The sequence below is a fragment of the Nipponia nippon genome, unplaced genomic scaffold, assembly GCF_047370975.1.
Source record: "Nipponia nippon isolate SJK-2023a ecotype South Korea unplaced genomic scaffold, ASM4737097v1 scaffold_3, whole genome shotgun sequence".
Classification (NCBI taxonomy): domain Eukaryota; kingdom Metazoa; phylum Chordata; class Aves; order Pelecaniformes; family Threskiornithidae; genus Nipponia; species Nipponia nippon.
Window position 1 is genome coordinate 121,885,770 of NW_028262347.1, and position 26,296 is coordinate 121,912,065.

General features: G+C 49.5%; 3 protein-coding genes across 3 annotated transcripts in view; all 3 read left to right on the top strand.

The window, feature by feature from the left end:
- The first annotated feature begins 934 nt into the window (after window positions 1-934).
- LOC148054882 (scavenger receptor cysteine-rich domain-containing protein DMBT1-like) lies at window positions 935-3,136 on the top strand. Its single transcript, XM_087766050.1, is given in 4 exon segments — window positions 935-1,394; window positions 1,904-2,271; window positions 2,473-2,533; window positions 2,802-3,136. Coding segments are annotated over 4 exon segments (1,224 nt in total).
- A 312-nt stretch (window positions 3,137-3,448) lies between these two features.
- Window positions 3,449-26,296, top strand: part of LOC104022115 (scavenger receptor cysteine-rich domain-containing protein DMBT1) — a 78,836-nt gene continuing 55,988 nt past the window's right edge. The window contains 16 exon segments of the mRNA XM_087766051.1: window positions 3,449-3,467; window positions 3,660-3,971; window positions 4,518-4,829; window positions 5,376-5,687; window positions 6,234-6,545; window positions 6,948-6,972; window positions 7,033-7,475; window positions 7,950-8,261; window positions 8,808-9,119; window positions 9,666-9,977; window positions 10,112-10,126; window positions 10,467-10,907; window positions 11,395-11,778; window positions 12,253-12,564; window positions 13,124-13,435; window positions 13,943-14,293. Of these exon segments, the coding sequence (XP_087622177.1) occupies window positions 3,449-3,467; window positions 3,660-3,971; window positions 4,518-4,829; window positions 5,376-5,687; window positions 6,234-6,545; window positions 6,948-6,972; window positions 7,033-7,475; window positions 7,950-8,261; window positions 8,808-9,119; window positions 9,666-9,977; window positions 10,112-10,126; window positions 10,467-10,907; window positions 11,395-11,778; window positions 12,253-12,564; window positions 13,124-13,435; window positions 13,943-14,293 (4,486 nt within the window).
- On the top strand, window positions 14,375-20,168 carry LOC148054883 (scavenger receptor cysteine-rich domain-containing protein DMBT1-like). Its single transcript, XM_087763989.1, has 8 exons — window positions 14,375-14,463; window positions 14,561-14,608; window positions 15,113-15,262; window positions 15,474-15,682; window positions 16,769-16,941; window positions 17,338-17,726; window positions 19,187-19,458; window positions 20,131-20,168. Exons 1-8 carry the CDS (start codon window positions 14,375-14,377, stop codon window positions 20,166-20,168), a joined length of 1,368 nt encoding a protein of 455 aa, XP_087620115.1.

Here is a 26,296-nt window from a genome sequence, read left to right on the forward strand (position 1 = left end):
AACAAATCTCCACCACACCTCTGTTGTCTATCTTGTCCAAAGCTGTGAGTCTCAGTCTGCTGTTGTACTAGTCACCATGTGGAACGAGTATGTCTCCTTAGAAACAAGTTCCTCACCATTGTTTTGTTTTTCATTCGTAAAACAGTTGCCTCAAATAAAATTTATGGATCTGGGAAAGATAATCTTCATAGTTTTATTAAGATAAAAGCAGGTCACTGCTCTGCCAGTCATGCCCTTGGGGCTATAGGCCATGTGGCACGCAAACCTGCAGAGACCAAAGCTCCAAGGTGAATTGTACAACATACCAGAAGACGCATCTCTCTAGGGAAAATATACTTCATCTGAATTTGTTTATATCACTTGCACTGTCCAATCTAGTCATTCACTAAAAGCAACCATTTACGACAAGAATCACAAACCACAGAATCATAGGATCCTAGAATGGTTTGGGTTGGAAGGGACTTTTAAAGGTCATCTAGTTAAACCCTCCTGAAATGACCAGAGATATATTCAAATAGAAGATGGCTCAGAGACCTCTCCAAACTAACCCTGAATGTTTCCTGGGATAGGACATCTACCACCTCTCTGGGAAACCAAGAAATTAACACTTGTTTCCCTGAAGAGACAAAGTTTTGGAGACGTGTTATAAGATTGTGATACTGGTTGCTGAGACCCCCGAGCTCTCCAGTGCCCACGTGACAGCGTGGCACCAACAGCCCCAGTGCCTGGAGAAGAAAACCTGGTCGTGCCCCTTCATCCACAGGGTCCTCACTGCCTTCTTTCTCTTCCTCCCCTAACAGATGCCACCACCACCACCGAAGCCAGCTTCACGGCATCCGTTCCTCCAGGTGGGTCTGAATTTCTCATGCTGTTTTTGGGCAATGCCTTTGGCGGGAGCAGGTAGTGGCTCCCAGGATGGGGTCTGGTCTTCTCCATGGGCGAGCAGAGCCAGGGAAACACACAGCCTACCTCAGCAGAGGGTGACAGTCCTGCTGGCCTGAAACTCGCAGAGCATTGCCCATGCCCCGGCGAGAGAAGGTGCCTGCGTGCCAGAGGGTTTTCCCTCTCTCCTCCTTTCCAAAGTGCCTCCCTGAGCCTGGTGAATGGCAGGAACCAGTGCGAGGGGCGCGTGGAGATTTACCAGTACGGGAGCCAGGGCACTGTCTGTGATGACAGCTGGGACCTGAGCGATGCCGAGGTCGTGTGCAGGCAGCTGGGATGCGGCTTTGCTGTTTCTGCACCATCAAGTGCCTACTTTGGAGAAGGCACTGGCAACATCTACCTGGACGATGTGCACTGCACAGGGAGGGAGTCCTCCCTCTTTCAGTGCAGCCACCGTGGCTGGGGCGTCCACAACTGTGGCCACCAGGAAGATGCTGGTGTTGTGTGCTCAGGTACCCTTGCTTTTCCTTCCTAAATTCCAGTCTGCTGTCCAAAAGTGGCCCTTGTTGGCCGCCACTCGGTATGTGTTGGAGATGTCTTCCAAGATTGTGGCTTTTGTTGCTCCCACCATGGAAGACCACCCAAGCTCTCCAGCGCCCACGTGACAGCGTGGCACCAACAGCCCCAGTGCCTGGAGAAGAAAACCTGGTCGTGCCCCTTCATCCACAGGGTCCTCACTGCCTTCTTTCTCTTCCTCCCCTAACAGATGCCACCGCCACCACCGAAGCCAGCTTCACGGCATCCGTTCCTCCAGGTGGGTCTGAATTTCTCATGCTGTTTTTGGGCAATGCCTTTGGCGGGAGCAGGTAGTGGCTCCCAGGATGGGGTCTGGTCTTCTCCATGGGCGAGCAGAGCCAGGGAAACGCACAGCCTGCCTCAGCAGAGGGTGACAGTCCTGCTGGCCTGAAACTCGCAGAGCATTGCCCATGCCCCGGCGAGAGAAGGTGCCTGCGTGCCAGAGGGTTTTCCCTCTCTCCTCCTTTCCAAAGTGCCTCCCTGAGCCTGGTGAATGGCAGGAACCAGTGCGAGGGGCGCGTGGAGATTTACCAGTACGGGAGCCAGGGCACTGTCTGTGATGACAGCTGGGACCTGAGCGATGCCGAGGTCGTGTGCAGGCAGCTGGGATGCGGCTTTGCTGTTTCTGCACCATCAAGTGCCTACTTTGGAGAAGGCACTGGCAACATCTACCTGGACGATGTGCACTGCACAGGGAGGGAGTCCTCCCTCTTTCAGTGCAGCCACCGTGGCTGGGGTGTCCACAACTGTGGCCACCATGAAGATGCTGGTGTTGTGTGCTCAGGTACCCTTGCTTTTCCTTCCTAAATTCCAGTCTGCTGTCCAAAAGTGGCCCTTGTTGGCCGCCACTCGGTATGTGTTGGAGATGTCTTCCAAGACTGTGGCTTTTGTTGCTCCCACCATGGAAGACCAGCCTGCTGAGACCCCCGAGCTCTCCAGCGCCCACGTGACAGCGTGGCACCAACAGCCCCAGTGCCTGGAGAAGAAAACCTGGTCGTGCCCCTTCATCCACAGGGTCCTCACTGCCTTCTTTCTCTTCCTCCCCTAACAGATGCCACCGCCACCACCGAAGCCAGCTTCACGGCATCCGTTCCTCCAGGTGGGTCTGAATTTCTCATGCTGTTTTTGGGCAATGCCTTTGGCGGGAGCAGGTAGTGGCTCCCAGGATGGGGTCTGGTCTTCTCCATGGGCGAGCAGAGCCAGGGAAACGCACAGCCTGCCTCAGCAGAGGGTGACAGTCCTGCTGGCCTGAAACTCGCAGAGCATTGCCAATGCCCCGGCGAGAGAAGGTGCCTGCGTGCCAGAGGGTTTTCCCATGTTTTCCCTCTCTCCTCCTTTCCAAGGTGCCTCCCTGAGCCTGGTGAATGGCAGTAACCGGTGCGAGGGGCGCGTGGAGATTTACCAGTACGGGAGCCGGGGCACTGTCTGTGATGACAGCTGGGACCTGAGCGATGCCGAGGTCGTGTGCAGGCAGCTGGGATGCGGCTTTGCTGTTTCTGCACCATCAAGTGCCTACTTTGGGCAAGGCACTGGCAACATCTACCTGGACGATGTGCACTGCACAGGGAGGGAGTCCTCCCTCTTTCAGTGCAGCCACCGTGGCTGGGGCGTCCACAACTGTGGCCACCAGGAAGATGCTGGTGTTGTGTGCTCAGGTACCCTTGCTTTTCCTTCCTAAATTCCAGTCTGCTGTCCAAAAGTGGCCCTTGTTGGCCGCCACTCGGTATGTGTTGGAGATGTCTTCCAAGATTGTGGCTTTTGTTGCTCCCACCATGGAAGACCACCCAAGCTCTCCAGCGCCCACGTGACAGCGTGGCACCAACAGCCCCAGTGCCTGGAGAAGAAAACCTGGTCGTGCCCCTTCATCCACAGGGTCCTCACTGCCTTCTTTCTCTTCCTCCCCTAACAGATGCCACCGCCACCACCGAAGCCAGCTTCACGGCATCCGTTCCTCCAGGTGGGTCTGAATTTCTCATGCTGTTTTTGGGCAATGCCTTTGGCGGGAGCAGGTAGTGGCTCCCAGGATGGGGTCTGGTCTTCTCCATGGGCGAGCAGAGCCAGGGAAACGCACAGCCTGCCTCAGCAGAGGGTGACAGTCCTGCTGGCCTGAAACTCGCAGAGCATTGCCCATGCCCCGGCGAGAGAAGGTGCCTGCGTGCCAGAGGGTTTTCCCATGTTTTCCCTCTCTCCTCCTTTCCAAGGTGCCTCCCTGAGCCTGGTGAATGGCAGTAACCGGTGCGAGGGGCGCGTGGAGATTTACCAGTACGGGAGCCGGGGCACTGTCTGTGATGACAGCTGGGACCTGAGCGATGCCGAGGTCGTGTGCAGGCAGCTGGGATGCGGCTTTGCTGTTTCTGCACCATCAAGTGCCTACTTTGGGCAAGGCACTGGCAACATCTACCTGGACGATGTGCACTGCACAGGGAGGGAGTCCTCCCTCTTTCAGTGCAGCCACCGTGGCTGGGGCGTCCACAACTGTGGCCACCAGGAAGATGCTGGTGTTGTGTGCTCAGGTACCCTTGCTTTTCCTTCCTAAATTCCAGTCTGCTGTCCAAAAGTGGCCCTTGTTGGCCGCCACTCGGTATGTGTTGGAGATGTCTTCCAAGATTGTGGCTTTTGTTGCTCCCACCATGGAAGACCACCCAAGCTCTCCAGCGCCCACGTGACAGCGTGGCACCAACAGCCCCAGTGCCTGGAGAAGAAAACCTGGTCGTGCCCCTTCATCCACAGGGTCCTCACTGCCTTCTTTCTCTTCCTCCCCTAACAGATGCCACCGCCACCACCGAAGCCAGCTTCACGGCATCCGTTCCTCCAGGTGGGTCTGAATTTCTCATGCTGTTTTTGGGCAATGCCTTTGGCGGGAGCAGGTAGTGGCTCCCAGGATGGGGTCTGGTCTTCTCCATGGGCGAGCAGAGCCAGGGAAACACACAGCCTACCTCAGCAGAGGGTGACAGTCCTGCTGGCCTGAAACTCGCAGAGCATTGCCCATGCCCCGGCGAGAGAAGGTGCCTGCGTGCCAGAGGGTTTTCCCATGTTTTCCCTCTCTCCTCCTTTCCAAGGTGCCTCCCTGAGCCTGGTGAACGGCAGGAACCGGTGCGAGGGGCGCGTGGAGATTTACCAGTACGGGAGCCGGGGCACTGTCTGTGATGACAGCTGGGACCTGAGCGATGCCGAGGTCGTGTGCAGGCAGCTGGGATGCGGCTTTGCTGTTTCTGCACCATCAAGTGCCTACTTTGGGCAAGGCACTGGCAACATCTACCTGGACGATGTGCACTGCACAGGGAGGGAGTCCTCCCTCTTTCAGTGCAGCCACCGTGGCTGGGGCGTCCACAACTGTGGCCACCATGAAGATGCTGGTGTTGTGTGCTCAGGTACCCTTGCTTTTCCTTCCTAAATTCCAGTCTGCTGTCCAAAAGTGGCCCTTGTTGGCCGCCACTCGGTATGTGTTGGAGATGTCTTCCAAGATTGTGGCTTTTGTTGCTCCCACCATGGAAGACCACCCAAGCTCTCCAGCGCCCACGTGACAGCGTGGCACCAACAGCCCCAGTGCCTGGAGAAGAAAACCTGGTCGTGCCCCTTCATCCACAGGGTCCTCACTGCCTTCTTTCTCTTCCTCCCCTAACAGATGCCACCGCCACCACCGAAGCCAGCTTCACGGCATCCGTTCCTCCAGGTGGGTCTGAATTTCTCATGCTGTTTTTGGGCAATGCCTTTGGCGGGAGCAGGTAGTGGCTCCCAGGATGGGGTCTGGTCTTCTCCATGGGCGAGCAGAGCCAGGGAAACGCACAGCCTGCCTCAGCAGAGGGTGACAGTCCTGCTGGCCTGAAACTCGCAGAGCATTGCCCATGCCCCGGCGAGAGAAGGTGCCTGCGTACCAGAGGGTTTTCCCATGTTTTCCCTCTCTCCTCCTTTCCAAGGTGCCTCCCTGAGCCTGGTGAATGGCAGTAACCGGTGCGAGGGGCGCGTGGAGATTTACCAGTACGGGAGCCGGGGCACTGTCTGTGATGACAGCTGGGACCTGAGCGATGCCGAGGTCGTGTGCAGGCAGCTGGGATGCGGCTTTGCTGTTTCTGCACCATCAAGTGCCTACTTTGGGCAAGGCACTGGCAACATCTACCTGGACGATGTGCACTGCACAGGGAGGGAGTCCTCCCTCTTTCAGTGCAGCCACCGTGGCTGGGGCGTCCACAACTGTGGCCACCAGGAAGATGCTGGTGTTGTGTGCTCAGGTACCCTTGCTTTTCCTTCCTAAATTCCAGTCTGCTGTCCAAAAGTGGCCCTTGTTGGCCGCCACTCGGTATGTGTTGGAGATGTCTTCCAAGATTGTGGCTTTTGTTGCTCCCACCATGGAAGACCACCCAAGCTCTCCAGCGCCCACGTGACAGCGTGGCACCAACAGCCCCAGTGCCTGGAGAAGAAAACCTGGTCGTGCCCCTTCATCCACAGGGTCCTCACTGCCTTCTTTCTCTTCCTCCCCTAACAGATGCCACCGCCACCACCGAAGCCAGCTTCACGGCATCCGTTCCTCCAGGTGGGTCTGAATTTCTCATGCTGTTTTTGGGCAATGCCTTTGGCGGGAGCAGGTAGTGGCTCCCAGGATGGGGTCTGGTCTTCTCCATGGGCGAGCAGAGCCAGGGAAACGCACAGCCTGCCTCAGCAGAGGGTGACAGTCCTGCTGGCCTGAAACTCGCAGAGCATTGCCCATGCCCCGGCGAGAGAAGGTGCCTGCGTACCAGAGGGTTTTCCCATGTTTTCCCTCTCTCCTCCTTTCCAAGGTGCCTCCCTGAGCCTGGTGAATGGCAGTAACCGGTGCGAGGGGCGCGTGGAGATTTACCAGTACGGGAGCCGGGGCACTGTCTGTGATGACAGCTGGGACCTGAGCGATGCCGAGGTCGTGTGCAGGCAGCTGGGATGCGGCTTTGCTGTTTCTGCACCATCAAGTGCCTACTTTGGGCAAGGCACTGGCAACATCTACCTGGACGATGTGCACTGCACAGGGAGGGAGTCCTCCCTCTTTCAGTGCAGCCACCGTGGCTGGGGCGTCCACAACTGTGGCCACCAGGAAGATGCTGGTGTTGTGTGCTCAGGTACCCTTGCTTTTCCTTCCTAAATTCCAGTCTGCTGTCCAAAAGTGGCCCTTGTTGGCCGCCACTCGGTATGTGTTGGAGATGTCTTCCAAGATTGTGGCTTTTGTTGCTCCCACCATGGAAGACCACCCAAGCTCTCCAGCGCCCACGTGACAGCGTGGCACCAACAGCCCCAGTGCCTGGAGAAGAAAACCTGGTCGTGCCCCTTCATCCACAGGGTCCTCACTGCCTTCTTTCTCTTCCTCCCCTAACAGATGCCACCGCCACCACCGAAGCCAGCTTCACGGCATCCGTTCCTCCAGGTGGGTCTGAATTTCTCATGCTGTTTTTGGGCAATGCCTTTGGCGGGAGCAGGTAGTGGCTCCCAGGATGGGGTCTGGTCTTCTCCATGGGCGAGCAGAGCCAGGGAAACGCACAGCCTGCCTCAGCAGAGGGTGACAGTCCTGCTGGCCTGAAACTCGCAGAGCATTGCCCATGCCCCGGCGAGAGAAGGTGCCTGCGTACCAGAGGGTTTTCCCATGTTTTCCCTCTCTCCTCCTTTCCAAGGTGCCTCCCTGAGCCTGGTGAATGGCAGTAACCGGTGCGAGGGGCGCGTGGAGATTTACCAGTACGGGAGCCGGGGCACTGTCTGTGATGACAGCTGGGACCTGAGCGATGCCGAGGTCGTGTGCAGGCAGCTGGGATGCGGCTTTGCTGTTTCTGCACCATCAAGTGCCTACTTTGGGCAAGGCACTGGCAACATCTACCTGGACGATGTGCACTGCACAGGGAGGGAGTCCTCCCTCTTTCAGTGCAGCCACCGTGGCTGGGGCGTCCACAACTGTGGCCACCAGGAAGATGCTGGTGTTGTGTGCTCAGGTACCCTTGCTTTTCCTTCCTAAATTCCAGTCTGCTGTCCAAAAGTGGCCCTTGTTGGCCGCCACTCGGTATGTGTTGGAGATGTCTTCCAAGATTGTGGCTTTTGTTGCTCCCACCATGGAAGACCACCCAAGCTCTCCAGCGCCCACGTGACAGCGTGGCACCAACAGCCCCAGTGCCTGGAGAAGAAAACCTGGTCGTGCCCCTTCATCCACAGGGTCCTCACTGCCTTCTTTCTCTTCCTCCCCTAACAGATGCCACCGCCACCACCGAAGCCAGCTTCACGGCATCCGTTCCTCCAGGTGGGTCTGAATTTCTCATGCTGTTTTTGGGCAATGCCTTTGGCGGGAGCAGGTAGTGGCTCCCAGGATGGGGTCTGGTCTTCTCCATGGGCGAGCAGAGCCAGGGAAACACACAGCCTACCTCAGCAGAGGGTGACAGTCCTGCTGGCCTGAAACTCGCAGAGCATTGCCCATGCCCCGGCGAGAGAAGGTGCCTGCGTGCCAGAGGGTTTTCCCATGTTTTCCCTCTCTCCTCCTTTCCAAGGTGCCTCCCTGAGCCTGGTGAACGGCAGGAACCGGTGCGAGGGGCGCGTGGAGATTTACCAGTACGGGAGCCGGGGCACTGTCTGTGATGACAGCTGGGACCTGAGCGATGCTGAGGTCGTGTGCAGGCAGCTGGGATGCGGCTTTGCTGTTTCTGCACCATCAAGTGCCTACTTTGGGCAAGGCACTGGCAACATCTACCTGGACGATGTGCACTGCACAGGGAGGGAGTCCTCCCTCTTTCAGTGCAGCCACCGTGGCTGGGGCGTCCACAACTGTGGCCACCAGGAAGATGCTGGTGTTGTGTGCTCAGGTACCCTTGCTTTTCCTTCCTAAATTCCAGTCTGCTGTCCAAAAGTGGCCCTTGTTGGCCGCCACTCGGTATGTGTTGGAGATGTCTTCCAAGATTGTGGCTTTTGTTGCTCCCACCATGGAAGACCACCCAAGCTCTCCAGCGCCCACGTGACAGCGTGGCACCAACAGCCCCAGTGCCTGGAGAAGAAAACCTGGTCGTGCCCCTTCATCCACAGGGTCCTCACTGCCTTCTTTCTCTTCCTCCCCTAACAGATGCCACCGCCACCACCGAAGCCAGCTTCACGGCATCCGTTCCTCCAGGTGGGTCTGAATTTCTCATGCTGTTTTTGGGCAATGCCTTTGGCGGGAGCAGGTAGTGGCTCCCAGGATGGGGTCTGGTCTTCTCCATGGGCGAGCAGAGCCAGGGAAACGCACAGCCTGCCTCAGCAGAGGGTGACAGTCCTGCTGGCCTGAAACTCGCAGAGCATTGCCAATGCCCCGGCGAGAGAAGGTGCCTGCGTGCCAGAGGGTTTTCCCATGTTTTCCCTCTCTCCTCCTTTCCAAGGTGCCTCCCTGAGCCTGGTGAATGGCAGTAACCGGTGCGAGGGGCGCGTGGAGATTTACCAGTACGGGAGCCGGGGCACTGTCTGTGATGACAGCTGGGACCTGAGCGATGCCGAGGTCGTGTGCAGGCAGCTGGGATGCGGCTTTGCTGTTTCTGCACCATCAAGTGCCTACTTTGGGCAAGGCACTGGCAACATCTACCTGGACGATGTGCACTGCACAGGGAGGGAGTCCTCCCTCTTTCAGTGCAGCCACCGTGGCTGGGGCATCCACAACTGTGGCCACCAGGAAGATGCTGGTGTTGTGTGCTCAGGTACCCTTGCTTTTCCTTCCTAAATTCCAGTCTGCTGTCCAAAAGTGGCCCTTGTTGGCCGCCACTCGGTATGTGTTGGAGATGTCTTCCAAGATTGTGGCTTTTGTTGCTCCCACCATGGAAGACCACCCAAGCTCTCCAGCGCCCACGTGACAGCGTGGCACCAACAGCCCCAGTGCCTGGAGAAGAAAACCTGGTCGTGCCCCTTCATCCACAGGGTCCTCACTGCCTTCTTTCTCTTCCTCCCCTAACAGATGCCACCGCCACCACCGAAGCCAGCTTCACGGCATCCGTTCCTCCAGGTGGGTCTGAATTTCTCATGCTGTTTTTGGGCAATGCCTTTGGCGGGAGCAGGTAGTGGCTCCCAGGATGGGGTCTGGTCTTCTCCATGGGCGAGCAGAGCCAGGGAAACGCACAGCCTGCCTCAGCAGAGGGTGACAGTCCTGCTGGCCTGAAACTCGCAGAGCATTGCCCATGCCCCGGCGAGAGAAGGTGCCTGCGTACCAGAGGGTTTTCCCATGTTTTCCCTCTCTCCTCCTTTCCAAGGTGCCTCCCTGAGCCTGGTGAATGGCAGTAACCGGTGCGAGGGGCGCGTGGAGATTTACCAGTACGGGAGCCGGGGCACTGTCTGTGATGACAGCTGGGACCTGAGCGATGCCGAGGTCGTGTGCAGGCAGCTGGGATGCGGCTTTGCTGTTTCTGCACCATCAAGTGCCTACTTTGGGCAAGGCACTGGCAACATCTACCTGGACGATGTGCACTGCACAGGGAGGGAGTCCTCCCTCTTTCAGTGCAGCCACCGTGGCTGGGGCGTCCACAACTGTGGCCACCAGGAAGATGCTGGTGTTGTGTGCTCAGGTACCCTTGCTTTTCCTTCCTAAATTCCAGTCTGCTGTCCAAAAGTGGCCCTTGTTGGCCGCCACTCGGTATGTGTTGGAGATGTCTTCCAAGATTGTGGCTTTTGTTGCTCCCACCATGGAAGACCACCCAAGCTCTCCAGCGCCCACGTGACAGCGTGGCACCAACAGCCCCAGTGCCTGGAGAAGAAAACCTGGTCGTGCCCCTTCATCCACAGGGTCCTCACTGCCTTCTTTCTCTTCCTCCCCTAACAGATGCCACCGCCACCACCGAAGCCAGCTTCACGGCATCCGTTCCTCCAGGTGGGTCTGAATTTCTCATGCTGTTTTTGGGCAATGCCTTTGGCGGGAGCAGGTAGTGGCTCCCAGGATGGGGTCTGGTCTTCTCCATGGGCGAGCAGAGCCAGGGAAACACACAGCCTACCTCAGCAGAGGGTGACAGTCCTGCTGGCCTGAAACTCGCAGAGCATTGCCCATGCCCCGGCGAGAGAAGGTGCCTGCGTGCCAGAGGGTTTTCCCATGTTTTCCCTCTCTCCTCCTTTCCAAGGTGCCTCCCTGAGCCTGGTGAACGGCAGGAACCGGTGCGAGGGGCGCGTGGAGATTTACCAGTACGGGAGCCGGGGCACTGTCTGTGATGACAGCTGGGACCTGAGCGATGCCGAGGTCGTGTGCAGGCAGCTGGGATGCGGCTTTGCTGTTTCTGCACCATCAAGTGCCTACTTTGGGCAAGGCACTGGCAACATCTACCTGGACGATGTGCACTGCACAGGGAGGGAGTCCTCCCTCTTTCAGTGCAGCCACCGTGGCTGGGGCGTCCACAACTGTGGCCACCATGAAGATGCTGGTGTTGTGTGCTCAGGTACCCTTGCTTTTCCTTCCTAAATTCCAGTCTGCTGTCCAAAAGTGGCCCTTGTTGGCCGCCACTCGGTATGTGTTGGAGATGTCTTCCAAGATTGTGGCTTTTGTTGCTCCCACCATGGAAGACCAGCCTGCTGAGACCCCCGAGCTCTCCAGCGCCCACGTGACAGCGTGGCACCAACAGCCCCAGTGCCTGGAGAAGAAAACCTGGTCGTGCCCCTTCATCCACAGGGTCCTCACTGCCTTCTTTCTCTTCCTCCCCTAACAGATGCCACCGCCACCACCGAAGCCAGCTTCACGGCATCCGTTCCTCCAGGTGGGTCTGAATTTCTCATGCTGTTTTTGGGCAATGCCTTTGGCGGGAGCAGGTAGTGGCTCCCAGGATGGGGTCTGGTCTTCTCCATGGGCGAGCAGAGCCAGGGAAACGCACAGCCTGCCTCAGCAGAGGGTGACAGTCCTGCTGGCCTGAAACTCGCAGAGCATTGCCCATGCCCCGGCGAGAGAAGGTGCCTGCGTGCCAGAGGGTTTTCCCATGTTTTCCCTCTCTCCTCCTTTCCAAGGTGCCTCCCTGAGCCTGGTGAATGGCAGTAACCGGTGCGAGGGGCGCGTGGAGATTTACCAGTACGGGAGCCAGGGCACTGTCTGTGATGACAGCTGGGACCTGAGCGATGCCGAGGTCGTGTGCAGGCAGCTGGGATGCGGCTTTGCTGTTTCTGCACCATCAAGTGCCTACTTTGGGCAAGGCACTGGCAACATCTACCTGGACGATGTGCACTGCACAGGGAGGGAGTCCTCCCTCTTTCAGTGCAGCCACCGTGGCTGGGGCGTCCACAACTGTGGCCACCAGGAAGATGCTGGTGTTGTGTGCTCAGGTACCCTTGCTTTTCCTTCCTAAATTCCAGTCTGCTGTCCAAAAGTGGCCCTTGTTGGCCGCCACTCGGTATGTGTTGGAGATGTCTTCCAAGATTGTGGCTTTTGTTGCTCCCACCATGGAAGACCACCCAAGCTCTCCAGCGCCCACGTGACAGCGTGGCACCAACAGCCCCAGTGCCTGGAGAAGAAAACCTGGTCGTGCCCCTTCATCCACAGGGTCCTCACTGCCTTCTTTCTCTTCCTCCCCTAACAGATGCCACCGCCACCACCGAAGCCAGCTTCACGGCATCCGTTCCTCCAGGTGGGTCTGAATTTCTCATGCTGTTTTTGGGCAATGCCTTTGGCGGGAGCAGGTAGTGGCTCCCAGGATGGGGTCTGGTCTTCTCCATGGGCGAGCAGAGCCAGGGAAACACACAGCCTACCTCAGCAGAGGGTGACAGTCCTGCTGGCCTGAAACTCGCAGAGCATTGCCCATGCCCCGGCGAGAGAAGGTGCCTGCGTGCCAGAGGGTTTTCCCATGTTTTCCCTCTCTCCTCCTTTCCAAGGTGCCTCCCTGAGCCTGGTGAACGGCAGGAACCGGTGCGAGGGGCGCGTGGAGATTTACCAGTACGGGAGCCGGGGCACTGTCTGTGATGACAGCTGGGACCTGAGCGATGCCGAGGTCGTGTGCAGGCAGCTGGGATGCGGCTTTGCTGTTTCTGCACCATCAAGTGCCTACTTTGGGCAAGGCACTGGCAACATCTACCTGGACGATGTGCACTGCACAGGGAGGGAGTCCTCCCTCTTTCAGTGCAGCCACCGTGGCTGGGGCGTCCACAACTGTGGCCACCATGAAGATGCTGGTGTTGTGTGCTCAGGTACCCTTGCTTTTCCTTCCTAAATTCCAGTCTGCTGTCCAAAAGTGGCCCTTGTTGGCCGCCACTCGGTATGTGTTGGAGATGTCTTCCAAGATTGTGGCTTTTGTTGCTCCCACCATGGAAGACCAGCCTGCTGAGACCCCCGAGCTCTCCAGCGCCCACGTGACAGCGTGGCACCAACAGCCCCAGTGCCTGGAGAAGAAAACCTGGTCGTGCCCCTTCATCCACAGGGTCCTCACTGCCTTCTTTCTCTTCCTCCCCTAACAGATGCCACCGCCACCACCGAAGCCAGCTTCACGGCATCCGTTCCTCCAGGTGGGTCTGAATTTCTCATGCTGTTTTTGGGCAATGCCTTTGGCGGGAGCAGGTAGTGGCTCCCAGGATGGGGTCTGGTCTTCTCCATGGGCGAGCAGAGCCAGGGAAACGCACAGCCTGCCTCAGCAGAGGGTGACAGTCCTGCTGGCCTGAAACTCGCAGAGCATTGCCCATGCCCCGGCGAGAGAAGGTGCCTGCGTACCAGAGGGTTTTCCCATGTTTTCCCTCTCTCCTCCTTTCCAAGGTGCCTCCCTGAGCCTGGTGAATGGCAGTAACCGGTGCGAGGGGCGCGTGGAGATTTACCAGTACGGGAGCCGGGGCACTGTCTGTGATGACAGCTGGGACCTGAGCGATGCCGAGGTCGTGTGCAGGCAGCTGGGATGCGGCTTTGCTGTTTCTGCACCATCAAGTGCCTACTTTGGGCAAGGCACTGGCAACATCTACCTGGACGATGTGCACTGCACAGGGAGGGAGTCCTCCCTCTTTCAGTGCAGCCACCGTGGCTGGGGCGTCCACAACTGTGGCCACCAGGAAGATGCTGGTGTTGTGTGCTCAGGTACCCTTGCTTTTCCTTCCTAAATTCCAGTCTGCTGTCCAAAAGTGGCCCTTGTTGGCCGCCACTCGGTATGTGTTGGAGATGTCTTCCAAGATTGTGGCTTTTGTTGCTCCCACCATGGAAGACCACCCAAGCTCTCCAGCGCCCACGTGACAGCGTGGCACCAACAGCCCCAGTGCCTGGAGAAGAAAACCTGGTCGTGCCCCTTCATCCACAGGGTCCTCACTGCCTTCTTTCTCTTCCTCCCCTAACAGATGCCACCGCCACCACCGAAGCCAGCTTCACGGCATCCGTTCCTCCAGGTGGGTCTGAATTTCTCATGCTGTTTTTGGGCAATGCCTTTGGCGGGAGCAGGTAGTGGCTCCCAGGATGGGGTCTGGTCTTCTCCATGGGCGAGCAGAGCCAGGGAAACACACAGCCTACCTCAGCAGAGGGTGACAGTCCTGCTGGCCTGAAACTCGCAGAGCATTGCCCATGCCCCGGCGAGAGAAGGTGCCTGCGTGCCAGAGGGTTTTCCCATGTTTTCCCTCTCTCCTCCTTTCCAAGGTGCCTCCCTGAGCCTGGTGAACGGCAGGAACCGGTGCGAGGGGCGCGTGGAGATTTACCAGTACGGGAGCCGGGGCACTGTCTGTGATGACAGCTGGGACCTGAGCGATGCCGAGGTCGTGTGCAGGCAGCTGGGATGCGGCTTTGCTGTTTCTGCACCATCAAGTGCCTACTTTGGGCAAGGCACTGGCAACATCTACCTGGACGATGTGCACTGCACAGGGAGGGAGTCCTCCCTCTTTCAGTGCAGCCACCGTGGCTGGGGCGTCCACAACTGTGGCCACCATGAAGATGCTGGTGTTGTGTGCTCAGGTACCCTTGCTTTTCCTTCCTAAATTCCAGTCTGCTGTCCAAAAGTGGCCCTTGTTGGCCGCCACTCGGTATGTGTTGGAGATGTCTTCCAAGATTGTGGCTTTTGTTGCTCCCACCATGGAAGACCAGCCTGCTGAGACCCCCGAGCTCTCCAGCGCCCACGTGACAGCGTGACACCAACAGCCCCAGTGCCTGGAGAAGAAAACCTGGTCGTGCCCCTTCATCCACAGGGTCCTCACTGCCTTCTTTCTCTTCCTCCCCTGACAGATGCCGCAAACGCGACCAGTTTTCCCACTCCACCATCAACTACTCCAGGTGCGTCTTCTTTTTTCATCTTTCAGATGCATTACTTTTGAGGTGTATTAGTTACTAGTTTATAAGCTGGAGTTGTGTCACTTGCACAGTGTAATACTTTTGCAAAACGTCATTATTTTTACTTACTGCTTAAATCCTACATACTGTTCCTCTGTCCGATTCTTCGCTTGCAGTGGATTTCAGACTGTGTTGATTTTGTAGGAAATGTTCTTTTCTTTCTTCCCTAGATTTTATTTTATTTGGGCCAGCACCTCTTGCTTTCTCTCATACACATGTTTGCCTTAAGCCTACCAAATGCAAAATAGCAAGGCGAAGTCTGAGTTCTCTGAAGAGATCGTCACAATTGTAGCCTGAGTGAGAAGAGCTCAACCATTCGGTTTCTCTGGAGATTTAATCTCCTGTTGTTATGGCTTGGACACACAAAATGTATTTTCAGTTGATCAGCAGTAAATCTAAATGAATCACATCTATATCTTTTTTTCTTTTTTTTTTTTTTCCAGCTAGAAAATATATTTGTGGTGGCTTACTTTTTAATTCCTCTGGAACAATTCAGAGTCCTTCGTATCCTTTAAATTATCCAGATAATGCAGATTGTTTGTGGCAAATACAAGTAATGAATAATTTCCGCATTGCGCTTACATTTGGAAGCGTTCAGTAAGTAAACTGCTCCCTGCTTGGGCAATAAATGGGTTCATAATCTCAACTGCAACCACAGTTCCCAAGCACGTTTCCCATGCTTATAAGTGAATTATAAATATTACACGGGAATTGTGTGAGTGCAGTATCTTAATTTATTGTTTGTTCAGAACTTAAAAACTGAAGTTTACCAAATGCATTTTATGATATACTCATGTTTCTTCCTCAGGTTGCAAGGCGGATGTCAGAATGACTATATTGAGATCTATGATGGGCCACCCAATACTTCTCCTGTGCTTGGAAGAATTTGTTCTAGTTCTGATCTCATGTACACATCATCTTCAAACTTCATGACTGTCAGATTTCACAGTGACTCCAGATATTCCAGTAGAGGGTTTCATGCTGAGTATCAGTCCTTCCCAGCAGACCAGAACACCAGTAAGTTTCCATTCTCTTTGTAATGTTTTCTTTGCTCAGAAGCTTTTATACCCTGATTTTATGTGCTAAATAAGTATTTGCTAATGTTGTTGAAGAAATCCCACATAGATGACATTCTTACTTGTATTTCATAACTGGTTATTGACACATCATTTTCAGACAATAATTATTCTTTCATTTTAAAAAAATCAAGTATCAAATTAATTGTCTTTAGATGTTTTCTATGATGGCCAGTCTAAATCCATATTTCTTTTTATCACATCGTTATTCATATATATTTTCCTACCTTTGTGGACAGATTTTCATAGAATCATAGAAATATTGGTTAGAAAGGACCTTTGGAGGCTTCCTAGTTCAGCTATTCAAAGGAGAGCTATTGCCCACACTAGGTCAGGTCCATTATGCATTTGTCCAGCTGAGCCTCTAGAAATGTTCAAAGGATGAAATCTTCAAAGCCACAACTTCTCTGGGTGACCTGTTCCAGTACTGTCCTGCAGTCCCAGTGGGAAAGTTTATCTAATGTGCACTCACAACCTCCCCAAGCACAAACAATGGCCATCACATTTGGCTCTATTGTCTTCTTAACTGCCTTTCAAGAGGCTGTGTGTTGCTAGTACGTCCCTGTCATCAGTTATCTCTCTCTACCGAAGGCCAAACTCTCCCTGGGATCATTGCTTTTCATGTTCACTCAGTGAACCGTCATGGAGATGGTTTCAGGATCCCCTCCCACCCAAGTAGTGTTTCCAGTGTGCACGTTTAGCTCTACACCTTCCACAATAGCTTTTGGATTCTTATGCAGGAAAAACTCCCAATTCTTAGCATTTCTGTGAGTGGTGATACAGGCTCAAGGTCTCAGCAAAAGCCTGTTGTAAGCTACATATTTTTGTCAGGAGAGTAACTGAAGGTCAGCTGAAGTTTGTCAGAGGCCATTGTTTATTCATATTTAAATCTAAAGTGTAAAAATAAGTGGTTTGGCTTATGAATTCTCTCCGCTAAATGGTAGCAGCTATTGCATTTGTTGAAGATGTAACATGCAAGTATTATCAAGTACCTGAATTCAGTAATAATTCATATTTTCTTCCCTAGCCCTTGCGTGCTTACCAACCTACATGCGCGCAGCTGTAAACAGACACTATCTCCAGTCACAAGGCTACTCAGTGTGGAACATCAGCTTGTCTGACTCTTATTGTAGACCAACAATTACATCAACTGAGGTTATATTCAACGTTCCATACAATGGCTGTGGTACACGTAGACAGGTTGGTGTCAACATATTTTGGAGAACCCTCTAAGTCTGGGCATGGAAACTAAATGGACATTTGGAAAATTGTCATGAATCGCAAAGGATGTTGTAGCAGACAGGTATTCAAAACGCAAAAAAGAAGCATGTGTTTCTGGAGGCTAAGGTTTGTTAAACATTCCTACTTATCCTTCCAGGCTTTAGGTAATCCCTGTATCTATTTCAGAATGGTGGTCTAGAGAACAAAATACAGAAGAGACTTAAGTGAACAATCCCATCTGGGATGCTTGGGACTTTTGAGTATGACATGTTCTTTCTGACTAATACTAGGACCTGGCACATAAAGGAGTTTATAGTATAGGTTGTGACCATGACTACATGTGATAATTTTGTACTCATCTAATGTGTCAAATAGGGCAACAATGAAACGATCACCTACTCCAATGTGATAAAAGTGCCTGCACCTGGTTCCATCATCAAGAGGCAAAAGGACCTTCACTTGCACATCAACTGCAAAATGCTCCAGAACACCTGGGTACAAGTAATGTACATTGCTGATGACATCATTAATGTCAGTGAAACCCAGTATGGCAGATACGATGTGAACTTGACATTCTACAATTCCTCATCTTTCCTGTGGCCAGTGCATGACTTCCCATACTATGTTGACCTGAATCAGAATTTGTTCCTTCAAGCTTCTCTTCACAGCTCTGACCCAAATCTGGTGGTCTTTGTGGACACATGCGTGGCATCACCTGATCCTAGAAATTTTAGAACACTGACCTATGAATTGATCAGAAGGGGGTAAGAAATTTCTAAAGAATTATTTAAAAGCTATATCTCTATGCATAGTTCTGAAAGCGCTTCACTTATGAAAGAGGTCATTTAGGGCCAGTGTACATTGGTTGCAATTCTTAATACAAGCATACTTCTAAGAAAGACTTTTTAGCAAAGCTTGAATAACATATAATACGACAAAGAAATGCCATTCAGAAGTTGCAGTCAAGCACTGAGATTTCACTCAAGGGTGCAGTGTAGAAACTCAGGTCTGAATTTGTTTCTGAAATAGATTCATGAAATGTAGGGCTGTCAATGCCTCCCGGGAGAGAGTTCGCAACAGTAACTTTAGCAGTGTATTAACCTTCCGCTAAGCTGGAAGTCAGACTTGTGACAGGCTAACGAAGTGACACAGTGCCTCCTGCCTGCTGGGTGAATGTCCTCCCTTTTACACTTTATGTGAATCTTAAGGAGGTTTTCCTCTTGTTGGGGTTTCTTTTTATTTTATCTATAAAAATACATATTCATTAAGCAGGACACAGAAGGACTGTCTACCTTTGTGAGCAGGACACTCACCATGGAGATGGGGCAAATAGATTCTGGTCATTTTCCAGTTAATTTTTATTCATGTGGCAAGGAACTGTGTCAAAAGCAAATATATTTACTGAATCTAAAATCAATAACATCCATCTATAAGTATCAGGTGTGTTGGGATATCACTGCAGTATAAAATAAACTAAGAATGAGAGGACTTAAAATCCTTGAGGTCTTTATTAAGGAAATGAGCACAATGGAATTTTTTTGAGATACAAAGATAATTAATGACAACTTTGAAATATTCTGGGGTAACGATTGTGGGTGAATTATTGTGATCTTTTTTCATGGTGGTTAAATTAAATCAGAATGACAAGGATCTAAGTTAGGTAACTTCCAAGGCTAGTAATTGTCAGGAAGTGAAACTCATTGACAGGAAAGTTAATGTAGCATCTTGCTCTGTGAAACATCTGGCGATCCCTGTCAGGTGTCGAGATTCCTCAAGCAAAGTACTCTACAAACATCAAAGGACTAAAGAGCATATTTATTGCCCAGAGAAGATGTATATTAGAATTAGTTTTGTCCTTCCAGAGTAGAAAGGGCCCTTTCTGCTTCCACAACAACTTGCAAGGGCCTCTTTGCAAAACAGGTCCTCACCTGAAACACAAAAACCAGCAGAGCCACTAGTCATTTTTCAGCTATTCATGTTTACATGAACCTTGTTGAGCTATGAAACTTCTGTGCTGTACACATTATTGTGGAAGAAATCACTGCCACTCTTACTTATTTTTGTCTCTTAATTTGTCTTCTTGCTAAAAACACACAGTTTTTTATCCTTTTGAGCTCTCTTATACTCTTACCTTCTGGTTCTATATTTAAACTCAAAACATATTGCACAGAGATACAGTGTTTCTATTCACAATAGCTAATCTGTTGATTTTATATCTTTCCAGGTGTGTTAAGGATCCTACCTACTCTCCTTACTATTCACCATACCACGATGTTGCTCGGTTTGCATTTAATGCGTTTTCATTTGTTAATCGATACCCGTCAGTTTACCTGCAGTGTGAGCTGGTGGTGTGCAGGCAAAACGACTACTTTTCCCGCTGCTATCAAGGCTGTGTTAGTAGGTTCAAGAGGAAAGCAGGTTCTTCCCAGGAAAAAGTTAATGTTGTTGTTGGACCTATTCAACTTCGGGAAGTTCACGCTGAGAACAGGAACACTGGTAAGTTTAAATATCTTAAATAACAGAAGACTGTCTGTATTACTGTATGTTTGCATGTCAGTTCAGACATGAAATCCAGCTCTGAAATATGCCTTTGCTGGTTCATTCATAAGTCTGCTATAATTCTTATGGGGATCTTTTTTTAATTAATTTTTATAAAATTGTTTTATAATGCTTACAAGCTATTTCCTTTCTATCCTAGTTCAGACCCATTGTTTGTTCTGCACACATCAAATGGCAATTGATTAAGTTCTGTGGGAAGCGGGATGAGATGCAACTCATCTCCCTGCAGGATTTATGTTAATTTTTCAAAGCCGTTTGTGCCTGATTGGCATGTCTCTTATTTATTAGCAACCAATCTCCAGGTCCCCTTGGAAATGTTGTTTCCCAGTGTCCTGTAGCTGCTGTTTCCACTGTCAGAAAACAGCATCTTATGGTCTTAGAGTGTAATCGTTGCAAATTCTTAGTTGCTCTTTAATTTCTTGCTGTAATCTTTACTTGCTTGGCATGGCCACAGGATCATTTGTGAAACAATGTTCAGTAAAGCACTTTGGTTTCTGATCAGATCGAGATTGCAACATTTTAATTCAAGTCCTCTTTGCCTAATTACCTTTGAGATTAACTAGCTCAGGAAAACAAATGTAAGCCTCTCTCTTTCTGTTTTATGCACAGAGCTGGCCTCTGACATCCAGGCGAAAGGGGACTCTTAGAGCTCAGCGCCTGCTGCCAGCTCCCATGTTCCTCTGGCTGTGACCGTCGTGGTGCTGGTGGCTGCTGTTCTCGCTGTGGGAGGATTTCTTTTGAAGCGTAAACTGCAGGAACCCATCCCATACCAGATAATGTGAGAGGCAACCCAAGACTTGCAGGTGGACGGATATTTTCACCAGCCATCTGCTTCATGATTTGGTTTTGTAATCTGCATAGAGAGTAACTCTTACTTGACTATTCCGCCATTCAGATCTTGTTTGAAGAATGCACTGTACTAAGGTAAAACCTGGTGTTACCATGAACTGAACTTATAAAGGAGCCTGGCTTTAAAATCCTCACGTCCACATACACCTAGGGTCTAAAAAAAGGTTGATTCTTCCATCCCAGCATCCAAATAAGCTACCATCTTCAATGCTGGACATGTCAGAGCATCTCAATTGAGCTCCTGGTTGAGTGTCTGTCTGAGAAGACTGATTTGGTAACTTGAGAAAGAAGAACTGACTTATTTTGCCATTGCTGATATGCAGATAAAACAGCTGTGTGGCACCATGAGATACTCTGGAAAGTAGTCCAAGAAATACATTTCTTTGCATTAAAAATATCTCAGTAATGAGCCATAAGCAAAAATGCACAGGAGCTGCACATAAGGAATTGCTCCTGTACAGCATTCCTTATTTTGGGGGGTATGTTTCTTCACAGTTACGTGTTACTCTGAGAAAATGTAGTCCCTTTATAAGATTTTGAATAGAGGACAAATATAATCAAATCTGTTATGTAAATGTGCAATTAAAAAAAGCAGGAAAGAAAATGTTTTTTGAGCAATATTTCGTTTTGTGTACTTGCAAACGTACTGCCTATGTGTCTGAACTCCCAGCTAATGCATTATCAGGTTGGATAACATTTCTGACAAAGTGACTTAACCAAGCAATGCTTGTGCTCTTGTTCTTACGCATTTCTAGCCCTGCAATGGGGCGGGCAGAGAGAACCTACGTAAGTTGCCATAAGGAAGTGTGACCTGTCCCCTGTCCCCACATGAAAACAAAATAAAAACAATAAAGGAAGAATCTGTTTCGAAGAAGCCACTTACTACAGGTGGAAAAGTCACTGGTATTTGATTGAGAAATGCTTCTCTTCAGACCTTCCTGTTTTCTAGCCAGCTGTGAAAGAGGACCTCGATGTCCTTCTTGAAGTGAGGGGCCCAAAGCTGAACACAGGATTCGAGGTGCAGCCTCACCAGTGCCGAGTACAGGGGCACTCTCACCGCCCTGGTCCTGCTGGCCACACTATTCCTGATACAAGCCCAGATGCCACTGGCCCTCTTGGCCACCTGAGCACACTGCTGGCTCATGTTCAGGTGGCTGTCAACCAGCACCCCCAGGTCCTTTTCAGCCAGGCAGCTCTTCAACCACTCCTCCCCAAGCCTGTAGTGTTGCATGGGGTGAAGTACCTAGTTCAGTGGTTTCCATATTAAATGTTGCTGTAGAAAACACTGTTAAACTCTTCAAGTAGTTGGTGGCTCAGAATCATCCTCCTTGGTTCCTGCCACCTTTCTTGATCCTCAAGTATTATAGAAATGCAGGATTCGAGAAAACTGGATTTGGTGATGAGGAAACGGCCATGCTCTAAAGTACATATGCCTGGTGAATGGTGTCTCTGCCAAGAACCTTCTTCCTTCCCACCTCCTGCCCCACCACATTCAGTAAAGCTTCTACCAGTAAATCCAGTGGATTTGACTCAGTGGCAGACAGTTCTGATCCACTTGCATCCTCACCATTAAACAAATGCAAACTGATTTACAATGCCATGCTTCACATGACACATGCAACAAAGCCCAAGAAGCCATCAAGGAACCCAATAAATTAGACTAAGCTTCCTCATTGCATCTTAATGCATGGATTCAGACTATCGTTTCTTTGTCCAGAAGTCTGTGGATACCCTCATTCCAGTCTAGATACTTTCTTATAGTCATGGATGAAAGCTGATTAATCTTCTGTGTCCTTTCAGTGGTTGTCATTTGGACCTCACAAAAGGCAGTATGTCTGGAAAAGTCTCCTAACAATAATCAGTAGAAGAAAAAGTGTTTTCAAAGCTCAGTGGAGCTTCTTTCACAGAGTAATGTGCTGAGAAACACTTCAAGCTGCCAGAAGAAGTGCTCTCCTAGAGAGCAAAAATGTATTACTGCAAGAGACTTGCCTAGCCAACGGGAAGAGTGAAAACACGTGCTGTATGGTATTTGTATTAATTAATTAGTTCAAATTAATCAGGACATAACATTTATCTATTCTTACTCTGCAGAGATTGTCTGATGATTAAGATCTCTAGAAATACCTAGGTCTTTGAAGTTTGTAGTAAAGAATTAATTAGTAAAGAATGTAGTGAAGAATTAATTAATCAGTGTTTTTCATTTACCTGGATGGTTGGATATATTTTTTTTCACTTGAACTATCTGGAAATCACTTTCATGTTCCCCTACCTCCCCACCCTTTTCAGTTATTACAAGAGTTTGGAGAAGAATCGCTATCCATCACTTACTCTTGCATCACTGGTTGCAGTGTTTGATTGGTCAGTCAAATATACTGAATTTTTTCTGCTTCTTGCCAAGATGTCAAAATCAGAAGAATATGAATAGCGAATACCAGGTGTTGCGTACATTTCCTCATTCATGTGTGAATGTGGTTGTTTGTATAAAGAAGAAACATATTTACCCTTCTCAATGTTCACTTTCAAGGCTTCCAACATTATCTTTGGCCTCTTCTGTTTTGCACTTCCTTCTTCCATTCCAATAATGCTGGCCTTTGTGGAAAGACCTTCTAAGTAATTATTCCCTTGGGCTCCTGGACTTCAGTCTTCGTCCTTGATGACTGCTCCTGGAGGCAATAAATTTGTATATGGCAACAATTGTGCCACAGATGTTAACTCCTGATAACGCCATCCAAGCCATGAATCAGATGAAGAACAATATCCAGGCTCTTCAGTGCTGGGATGGTTATCAGCCTTTTCTCGTTAAGTGGTTAAAACACAGAAACACAGGAGAGCAACCACTTTGAGAATAATGAATGAGAATTAAGCATTATTTCATGTTGTGGAAAAGCTTTGGATTTATTCTTCGACGTGTGACGCAGCTGTAATTGTCACTATGCAAAATTAAACAAGAAATATATTAAGAAAGATTCTTAATAGAAATCTGAACATTCTTCTCCCCATTTGATGGTATAAACGATCAAAGGAAATTTTAGAATAAACTTAACTTCCAGCCTATGTAATTTCCTTAACTATGCATGAAATCCACTGTTTTTTCTGCACAGTTTTCACAAAAAGTTATCAGCTGGCCCTGATTCTGTTGACACTTTCTTGCAATCGAACAGTCTCTAAGTGAATAGAGTTTTCACTTGAATTTAAAAGTACTAAAAACAAATGGAGGTGTTGACTTCAGCCGCAAGGTTCTTCAGGTATCTCATAGTAATTTGCTTACAAGGCTTGGCTCAGTCTCTCTCCTTAATTATCTGGAGCAAATTACCCGCATGTTGAGGCAAAGTTATCACTTACTATGGTACGAGCTCCCCTCCGCTTACGGCTGTGGCTCTTAAGCAAGGAAACTAGGAAGCAATATTTCACGCTTCTCTTGAGTCAGGTCCTCTTGCTGCCACTCCAACTCTCTTTCCCCAGGTCCTGGACTGGTAGCTCAGCCTGATTGCCTCCTTTCCTTTCCTCACCTCTCCACCACATTGCCTCTCCAGTGGTTCCTGCATCCACCAAGAGGCTGCAGCCACCTCCTACCTTAACCTTCTTGTTGTTGGCTCTGCTGCTGATGGCAGAGGAATTGATGGTGTGGTGGAGCTAGCAATTTTGATAGGATGCAACTGTCTTGATTAAGTGTCTCTCAATTATCTTCATGTGCATTCAGCAACAGCCACAGTTCTGGTGGGCTATGTTCAGAGATCCCTCCAATCATATTCAACAGGGCCACCACATCTTACCTTATTTTATCTGAGTATGCCAAACCTGTAAGAAATTAATGGCTCCCCAGGGAGACTTGCCTCACTAGTTGGAATCAAGTTATGAAGCTCTTTTATTATTTTACTGGAGGAAACCCATTTACATTTCAAGATTCCACTACCTTCCCCAGACCTGCCAAGGAATCTCCCCATAAAAGAAAAATCCTGAAATTCATCAGCCAGAATTGAAAGGTATCTTTGGGTAGGTGCTCATTTTCTTTGTACAATGAGATGATTATGAAACCTATAGTAGCACAAATATTTCCTTCCAGGCAGTGGAAAATGTTTTTCTTGAGATATTATCTTTCTGCAAAACCCAGGAAGTTACAAAATCTTGAATAACAAATCAAACATATTTTTATTTCAGATTATAGGACTGTGATTGTTTTATTGTTCTCCTGCAGAAAGAGAAACCTATAGAGCCACTCCCCTTCAGAAATAGAGACTATATATTCTGACAGTCATTTCTATCAACAGCACTTGATGAGATGGGAACCACTATGATTTTGACATGGCTACTCTTGTTAGGTCCAGCAGTTCTGGAGGCCAGATCAGGTAAAGCATTTAGATTTGTTCCAGGGCACATAAAAAAAAATATAAAGACAGTTTCGGGTCCTCTCTGTTGATTCCGCAAATAGAAATCACATTCATGCTGGTATCGGTTTGGGCAAAAGATTAAAGGGGAAATCGGATGAAAGAGATAGCACAGTTTTGTTCTACTAAAATTATGAACTAATCATCATAGTAAATTATAAGAATGATTTAAACCATTTAGTGGAGTTCATTTTGCTCTCACAGGGTAGTGCTTTGTATCATTGTGATAATTGTGTCTGTGAGTATGTTATGAATGAGTCATTCTTCCAGTTCCAGAAATTTGATCTAAGAATTATGGAAGAATTTATTTATTTATTTTAAATGTATATTTATTCCAGAATATAAGTACACATACCTATGGTATATATTTAATATTTCTTGTATTATTTGATTCTTCTTGATCTTCTCTACAATTTAATGAGATATAACAAGAAGTTAGTTTTCATAATCTAGCACTGTGGATAAACGAGGGACATCTAAAAATAATGAAAGACATGAAACGCTTTTAGTTCAACTTTTTTTTTGTCATTGTCTTTTTCCTTACATGATTATTTTCTATCTCCTAAGTGACTTAGGTGACTTTGAGCTAAATAGTTCTATGTATATCCTAGAATAATTGCAGATTATTTTTCTAACTAGTTATTTAAGCATCACTATGATAATTTATATTGCGATCATCCACCTCATCCATTTTTCTTCATCTGTCCTCTGCCTGCCTGGTGATAAACCATCTTGCTCTTGCTGCTCCAGTTCTTCTCTCTGCTCTTGGCTTTGATCAGAGTAAGTGCTGTATTTGTATAGTCACAAGCTCTTGTCTTTTTGACACCAAAGTGTGAGGCAGGACGCAACCTATCTAATTACATGCCCAGCTGATGGTTTTGCTCTCACAGTGATGACAGACCCTGAATGAAAGCAAATAAAACTGGTTTAGATCAGCTTTCATTTCCTAATCCCACTCTGACTTTTTGCTACGTTTGCTGTTTCACCTCTCAAAAGTCCTATGAGTGTGGTTCAAAAATGTGCCTGTCCAAGCAGATATTTGAAGAAACAAATCAAATATAAGTCAAGAGGCACTTTTGTAGCTTCTCCCTTTGAACTGCCAGTTAAATGCATACAAATAGGGACAGATTTAGTTTGAACAGTCTTGACGTTCTTCTAGTCCAACAGCAAAGGATTAGATGCAGTGAAGAAATTCTGGAGCTGTTAACTTCTCAGATTTCTTTTGCTTTGGATGACTTATTCAGTGTTTAATAACAAGCTAAACAGGTATTTGGCAGAAATGCAAAGTATAACAAGTGCAGAGTGCATGTTTTGATTTCCAAAGCGTAAATACTGTGTATCTTAAGTTACAACATTTATTTGCTCACTTACACTTAGTGGTAAAGTCTTTAATAAACTTCTTCACCAAAAATAGATCTCTAAAATCAGGATTTTCATACTGTTCTACTGCAGAATGTCTAAACAAGCTAACTCAAACTGGAAAGCAGATGGGCTTTACCTGAATGAATGCAGTAATCAGATGTATACGTGATAGGTTATTA

Bases quoted from the DNA above. Each gene is read 5' to 3' on its own strand.
- LOC148054883 (XM_087763989.1), top strand. From the start codon at position 14,375: ATGTCTTCCAAGATTGTGGCTTTTGTTGCTCCCACCATGGAAGACCAG. The intron at 15,263-15,473 runs GTAAGTAAACTG...TTTCTTCCTCAG, and splicing joins CTTACATTTGGAAGCGTTCA to GTTGCAAGGCGGATGTCAGA. The intron at 17,727-19,186 runs GTAAGAAATTTC...ATATCTTTCCAG, and splicing joins TATGAATTGATCAGAAGGGG to GTGTGTTAAGGATCCTACCT.